General features: G+C 61.6%; 1 protein-coding gene across 1 annotated transcript in view; it reads left to right on the forward strand.

Moving 5' to 3' along the window:
• The first annotated feature begins 493 nt into the window (after positions 1-493).
• Positions 494-7,053, forward strand: part of TOP3B (DNA topoisomerase III beta) — a 17,819-nt gene continuing 11,259 nt past the window's right edge. The window contains exons 1-6 of the mRNA XM_007955448.2: positions 494-620; positions 1,624-1,730; positions 2,724-2,798; positions 5,021-5,217; positions 5,759-5,915; positions 6,516-6,629. Of these exons, the coding sequence (XP_007953639.2) occupies positions 494-620; positions 1,624-1,730; positions 2,724-2,798; positions 5,021-5,217; positions 5,759-5,915; positions 6,516-6,629 (777 nt within the window). The remainder of the gene's footprint in view (positions 621-1,623; positions 1,731-2,723; positions 2,799-5,020; positions 5,218-5,758; positions 5,916-6,515; positions 6,630-7,053) is intronic.

Consider the following 7,053-nt stretch of genomic DNA (forward strand, 5'->3'; position numbering starts at 1 on the left):
ATTCAGCTGCCCAGCCACTCAACCAGGCCCCGCCAAGCTGACACACAACCTCAACTACAACATCTGCCTTGGTCTCACCCTGGTCTGGTGGGTGGGGAAAGGGCCCCAGTGCAGCTGGGTAAGAAGTTGGGGTCTGAGTGGTGAGGGGGAGACAGGACGCAGGGTCCCAGTCCCTAGAGCAGACACCGTGGGCCTCGATCGCCCAGAAGGCCCTCGGTGACCTCCCAGTGAAGGCCGAACAAAGGGGCAGACTAGAAACGGGTGAACAGAGCAGTGGAGAGAGACAGACAGGGTCTGCTCTTTGGTGAAGGGTGGGGGCTGCTGGCTCCCGGCTCCCTGGGCACTGCACCGTGACCTGAGCTTCTCTGAGGGAGCAGGAGGTGGGCGCCACTCTGGGGCGGGAGGACTGGCCCTGTAGAGACAGGCCAGGCCGCCACAGGGTCCACAGCTCACGCGGGGCCTTCTCACTGTGAGCTTCTCCTCCTCAGGGGCCATGTCTTCGCACAAAGGGCTGAACGGAGCATGCTCGGTGCACGAGTACCCGGGGACCTTTGCCGGCCAGCCTGTCCACTTCAAGATGACGTCTGTGTGTGGTCACGTGATGACCCTGGATTTCGTGGGTGAGGGCGCACCCCTCCGGCAGCCCTGTGGGGAAAGCAGAGCCATAAGTCCTGAGGCCCCGTCCTTTCTGTGCCCCACCATCGCCGCACAGACCCCTGGGTGCCTTCCTGTGGCCGCACCAGGGGTGATGCCCACCTCGGGACAGGCCCGGCCCGTGCAGGAAGGGTCGGCTAGGAGCCCTGGGTCCAGAAAAGTACCCTGGGTGGAAAGAGTCTGGCCTGGGCCCCAGCGCCCTCTCGGCCAGCCCTCACCTGGGGTCTCTGCTCTTGCATTTCTGTGTGTGAATGATGCATTGCCCCGGGGCTGGTGACAGACAAGGCAGTGTGCTCAGCACAGGCCCGCCACACGGGACAGCCCCCGTGGTGTTTGTGCTGCTGGACCATGACAGTGGTGACGGGCGTGTGGCCAGCCACGGGGACCGAGCTCTGGCACAGCTGGCAAGCGGGGAGCCAGAACGCACTCGGCTCCATCCAACCCCCTGGCCCTGGGCGGAAAGAAACGGCTTAGAAGAAAGCCAGAGGGCTGAGCCCCCAGGAGCCCAGCGTTAGGGGCGGAAGCAGCTGGACATGAGGCCCAGAGGTTGCCCCTCCGCGGGGTGGACTGAGCGTGTGGGGAGGCGGGGCTGGCCGTGTGTCTGCGGCGGCCAGGCCAGGCTGAAGGCTGGCGGGACAGGAGATCACAGGGGAGCCGGGCTGACGGGGAGACACACAGTGCTGTGATGAGGTGCCGTGGGGGGAAGCACGTTCAGGAACAGGCTTGCTCGGTTCTTGGGATGGCTGTGCGGTGTGGTGTCCGCCAGGCGGCGGGACAGCGGGAAGGTGCGACGTCCTCGGTTCGCAGCCCGGCTCTGCCTCCTGCCGTCTGGGTGACCATCGGCACGTCACCCAGCTCCCTGTCCCTGTGTTTGAGGTGACAATGCCCCCAGCCTCCTCCTTGGGCCGGGACGTGGTGAAGCGAAGCTGGGAAGCTTGTGATGGGATGTCGCCGTGGCTCTGCTTGCAGGGAAGTACAACAAGTGGGACAAGGTGGACCCCGCAGAGCTGTTCAGCCAGGCGCCCACCGAGAAGAAGGAAGCCAACCCCAAGCTGAACATGGTGAAATTCCTGCAGGTGTGTGGGCAGAGCCGGGGCAGGCCCACGGGGGGCAGTGGGGGAAAGGGCCCGCCCACCTTGACTTGGCGACAGTAGTCCATGTGTCTTTCCGCCTTGGGCCAGTTCCAGCAGCCGCCGTCTTGACTCCCCCTGGTGATCCCAGGGTGTCAAAGTAGAGGTGTGCTCGTGACTTTTCAGCAGCCTGTGTTCAGGGCCCCGTGGGTCCTCCCGGTTAGCAGCCAGGTGCGTCGGTGATGTGAGTGCTGCCTGGGTACACCCGCCTTGTCAGGGAGCCTCCCTTCCAGCACCCCCCGGAAAGGGTGCTCTTGCCCGGGAAGCCCCCTCCAGCCTGCTCCTCCGTGCCCCACCATCGGGGACCTCCACTAGAGTCACCCCGACTTGGGGTGGGGTGGAGGAGCTCCACTTTAACACAGGGCTGGTTGGCCGGTTGTCCAATTTTAAAAACAAATGCACATGCATGATGGAAAACCAGACGAACAGGTAAAGTGGAGAGGACGGCCGGTGTCCTGCGGCCCCAGACGATGCTCTGAGCATGGAGGACAAGCTCGTTTCAGCCCTTTCTCTGGGCAGTGTTGTTCAGGGTTAGACGGTGTTTTGTAACCTGAAACACAGCAGTTCTGCCGGAGTTCGTTCTGGGGAGAGCGGCCCGCCCGCGGCGGCGGCAACAGCGCCCTGCTCAGCCCGGAGCCGGTGCCGAGCACGCCACCTGTTATCGCTTGTCCTCACGTGGACCCCAAAGCGCAGCCACCCCACGTGCGCCAGAGCAGACACACCTGCGGGGTTGGCGGCGGCTGCTGTTCTGGAGATAGATGGCCTTTCTTCCCGGTGCCTCTGAGCGCGTGAAGTGTGGGTGCCACCCGGGGGCACAAGCCGCCCGATGAGGCCCCAGCCCGGGGCTGCCCGTGTCACGGCTGGGCCGCAGGCTGCTGGCTGGCACTGCCAGGGTGTGGGCGTGAGGGCCTGCTTCGGGGTGACGCTGTGTGTGTGCAGGTGGAAGCCCGGGGCTGTGACTACATCGTGCTGTGGCTGGACTGTGATAAAGAGGGAGAGAACATCTGCTTTGAGGTGAGCGCAGCGCCGCGTCCCTCCTCGGGGTAGAAAGCTCGCTGGCCTCCCTGTCACCTGCCCCAAACAAGTCTAGAGTCACGGCGGGGACTAAACTGTGCCAGCGTGAGACTACGCCCTCGCCCCTTGCTTTAGAAGCCCCGTAGATGGTGATTAAGAGCAACTTCACTGGTAAAGCATCCATCTGTGAGTGGAGACGGGCAGAAGTGCTCCAGGCGACCCGGGACGGTTTCCAAACGAGTTCTGGAGAAGAGGGTTGGTTTTCCGAGTCCCGGGCCAGGCTTGGTCCACAGATGCTGGTCGGCCCCAGTCCCCTGCACCCCTTCCGCGAGCCGTCTCTCACCTCCCACCCTCCCATGTCCATCCTGTCGCCCCTCTCTGGGGAGGCCCCTGCGGGGAAGTGGGGGCAGCAGCCCGTGAGCACCCATGCCTGTGTGTCCTGGGCCTGGTGCCAGGCCCTGCGCAGCGACCGTGGTCACCCCACCTGGCGCCCCTCACACACCAGCTCCTTTTCTTCCTTTCTACTGTGTTTGGGCGAAAGTTTACAGAGCAAACTCACTTTCCATACAGCAGTTCACATATACTTGGTCTCATGACATTGACCACAGTTTACCACAATGCAACAGCTCCCCTCCCACTTCCTCCCCATAGTTACCTCTTCCCAGTGTCCATCCCTCCATGCACTCGCTGCCCAACCCCCCAGCTGTCTCCCTGTGCATAAGCAGCCCTTCTTTCTCCCATGATTGTTCTCTCCAAGGAGTGTATCTACCTCAGGGAAATGCTCAACTCGTATGCCTATCTTTTGTTTGGCTGGAAGCCACAGGCGTGGGTTCAATTCCAGATGCAAAGGGCAGCTAGGGACCATAGTCTGAGTGGTTCCACCAGACTCTATCAGACCAGCAACCTGGTCCCCCTTCTTTTTTTCCCCCCAAATGATTTTGAGTTTTGTTCCACATTGTTCTCACTCTCTGTCCAGGATCTCCTCCGTAGATCCCCCTCCAAGTGGCTGACAGTGGTAGCTGGGCACCATCTAGTTCTTCTGGTCTCATAGTCACACAGGCTGCGGATCGGATGACACAGCAGGTCCTTATGGTGGCAGCCATGGCTCTGCACACCCAGTCACTCAGGGCTCACACACCATCATCTCTTACACACACACACACAAGGCTTGCACACCCTCATACACACCAGGCTGGCACACCCTGACACACACACAAACACAGGACTGGCACACTGTCACATACAGACACCAGGCTGGCACCCCCTGACACAGGGCTCACACACACACACACAGGCATGGCTGGTACACCCTCACACACACGCATAACTGACATACCCTCACACCAAGGTGACAGACCCTCACAATCTCACAGGGCTGGCACACCTTTTCACACACCCTCACACGCACACACCATCACGCACACACACAGCTGACCCTCTGCTGGGGCCCGGCAAGTGGTCCTTGAAGCAGCAGAGGGCCTTGTACCTCCAGTGCGGCTGGGAGCTCAGCCTCTCACTTCCTCAGCCACGCACAGCAAACGTGACCTTGCTGGCCAACCTCGGGGGTCTCAGCCTGGAACCCCCAGGCCCTGCAGGACAGCCCCTCCCTGGAGCCTCTGCCCTGGGCGTGGAGAATGGGGCCACCACGGACCTTCCAACCCACAACAAGGCTACTTCCTACCACAAGGAAGCTGCCTGGCCCGGGGCCTGCAGTGACACCCTGCCCATGGCACGGCCACCTTAGTGACTCAGCCCTGGGACCCTGTAGGCCAGTGGCACCATCCATGTGCTCCTCCGAGTCCCCGCCACAGCCATCTGCTTCTGCCCTGTGCTGCCAGGGTGGGCCCGCTGCCTGTCCACCCCTCCGTCCACTTCTCACGTCCCTCTCCCTCTTCCTTGCCTTGTCCCAGTGCCTTGCAAACTCCCCTCCCTCCAAGCACCCCCTTCTAGAAGCCAGGGAAAGGGGGCAGTCCGGGGACAGCCTGGCCATGTGTGGCCCTGGCACTCGGTGGGAAGGGCCCCGAGAGGAGGGGGCAGAAGCACAAAGGGCTTGTTTGTGGAGTCGGCGGTCAGGAGGAGAGGAAGTCGTCAGGGGAGAGGCCCCCAGAAAGGGCTGCGGAGGGGCCTGTAGGGTGGGACAGGGCCGTAGGCGGGGCCGGCTCTGCCTGCGTGGGACGCCGACGGTGGCCCCCGATGGAATGACGGTGGGCCGTCTGCACCAGGTCCTCGACGCCGTGCTGCCCGTCATGAACAACGTCCACGGCGGCGAGAAGACGGTGTTCCGGGCCAAGTTCAGCTCCATCACGGACACGGACATCTGCGGTGCCATGGCCCGCCTGGGCGAGCCCGACCACAACGAGGCCCTGTCGGTGGACGCCCGCCAGGAGCTGGACCTGCGCGTCGGCTGTGCTTTTACCAGGTGGCCCCAGACTCCCCCGAGCGGGAGGGGAGCTTGTGAGCCCTGCAGGCCCCACCCGGAGCAAGGGGTACACTGTGCCCCTGCACCCCTGCCCCCCAGTGAAGCTGGGTCCAGCGCCCCCCCAACTCTGCCCCCTAATCAGAGCTCGGCCTCTGTGCCCCCGCACCCCCAACCCCACCACCACAGACCTGGGCCCTGTCTGTGGTCCCTGGGCTTCTGGTGTAGGAAATTTTCAACACTTTAAAAACTCTAAAGGAAATTACGTACTTAGCTGAAATAAGATTGCACAGGGGAAGAGAAGAATGCCAAGCAGTAAGAGGCCCCAAAACGGTAGACACCTTCCCCCTCTTGTTCCAGCTCCCGCCCATGTGTGCACAGTGGCCCATCCACCTAGATCCCGCCTGTCCGCGGTGGAGGCCACCGGGTTTCTGGTCGCCTCCCTCCTCCCTGAGCCCCCAGCATGGAGCTGGACTCACGCCTGCCGGAAGGACCGCCTCTCAGCCAACACGTGACCTGCTGTCTGCCCCGCCTCTTCTTCCAGGTTCCAGACAAAGTATTTCCAGGGGAAATACGGCGACTTAGACAGCTCGCTCATTTCCTTCGGGCCGTGCCAAACGCCCACCCTGGGCTTCTGTGTGGAGAGGCACGATAAAATCCAGTCCTTCAAGCCAGAGACCTACTGGGTGCTGCAGGCCAAGGTGCGTCTACCGCCCCCTCATGGTGCTGGGCCTTCCAGGTCTAGGGCCTGGGTCCTGAGTCTGTCCTCAACAGCAGTGTTGTCATATAACTAAAACCCCACTGCCATAGAGTCAATTCCGACCCACAGCGCCCCTAGAGGACAGAGTGGAACTGCCCCAGAGGGTGTCCCAGGCTGTCAGTCTTCAGGAAGCAAAGCCCAAACCACGCCCACTGCCGTAGAGTCGATTCCACTCACAGCGCCCCTAGAGGACAGAGTGGAACTGCCCCAGAGGGTCTCCAAGGCTGTCAATCTTCACTGAAGCAAAGCCCAAACCACACCCACTGCCGTGGAGTCTATTCTGACCCACAGCGCCCCTAGAGGACGGAGTGGAACTGCCCCACAGGGTCTCCAAGGCTGTCAATCTTCACAGAAGCAAAGCCCAAACCACACCCACTGCCGTGGAGTCTATTCTGACCCACAGCGCCCCTAGAGGACGGAGTGGAACTGCCCCACAGGGTCTCCATGCTGACAATGTTCACAGAAGCAAACTGCCTCATCTTTTTCCTGCAGAGCAGCTGGTGGGCTTCTCACCTGCTCTCGTTGCATCCTTCTTCTGTAGGTGAATGCTGATAAAGACAGAACTCTCCTTCTGGACTGGGACCGAGTGCGAGTGTTCGACCGGGAGATTGCACAGATGTTTTTAAACATCACGAAGTTGGAGAAGGAAGCCCAGGTGTGCCTGCCCTGCCCTACCTGTCAGCTTGTGAGGAAGGACTTGGGAACCTCTGGCTACAGGCACAGCTTGTGGCCCACCGCCCCATGTTTTTCCCTTTGACAAACACAAAGATCTTTGGGAAAAAGATTGGTTACTCACCCATGCGGCCAGCACAACATTAGTAGTTGCTTTTGAGTCCCCAGCTCATGGCAACCCCAGCACAAGGGAATCCAGTGCTACCCCGCCTGCGCCATCCTGGGCCCGGCCGCAGGTCGGAGCTTTGTGATGCATAGGGTCTTCCATGGCTGGCTGTCGGGTCACCAGGCCGCTCTCCCTACACCGTCTGAGTCTCAGAGCTCATAGCGGTGTGCACAGCTGTCCAGTCTGCAGGTTGAACCTGGCGGCTGGCTGGCCAACCCAGTGTAGCCCACAGCTGTATTTG

Source organism: Orycteropus afer, unplaced genomic scaffold (assembly GCF_000298275.1).
Source record: "Orycteropus afer afer isolate SDZICR_OR568_19922 unplaced genomic scaffold, OryAfe1.0 scaffold00502, whole genome shotgun sequence".
Lineage (NCBI taxonomy): Eukaryota > Metazoa > Chordata > Mammalia > Tubulidentata > Orycteropodidae > Orycteropus > Orycteropus afer.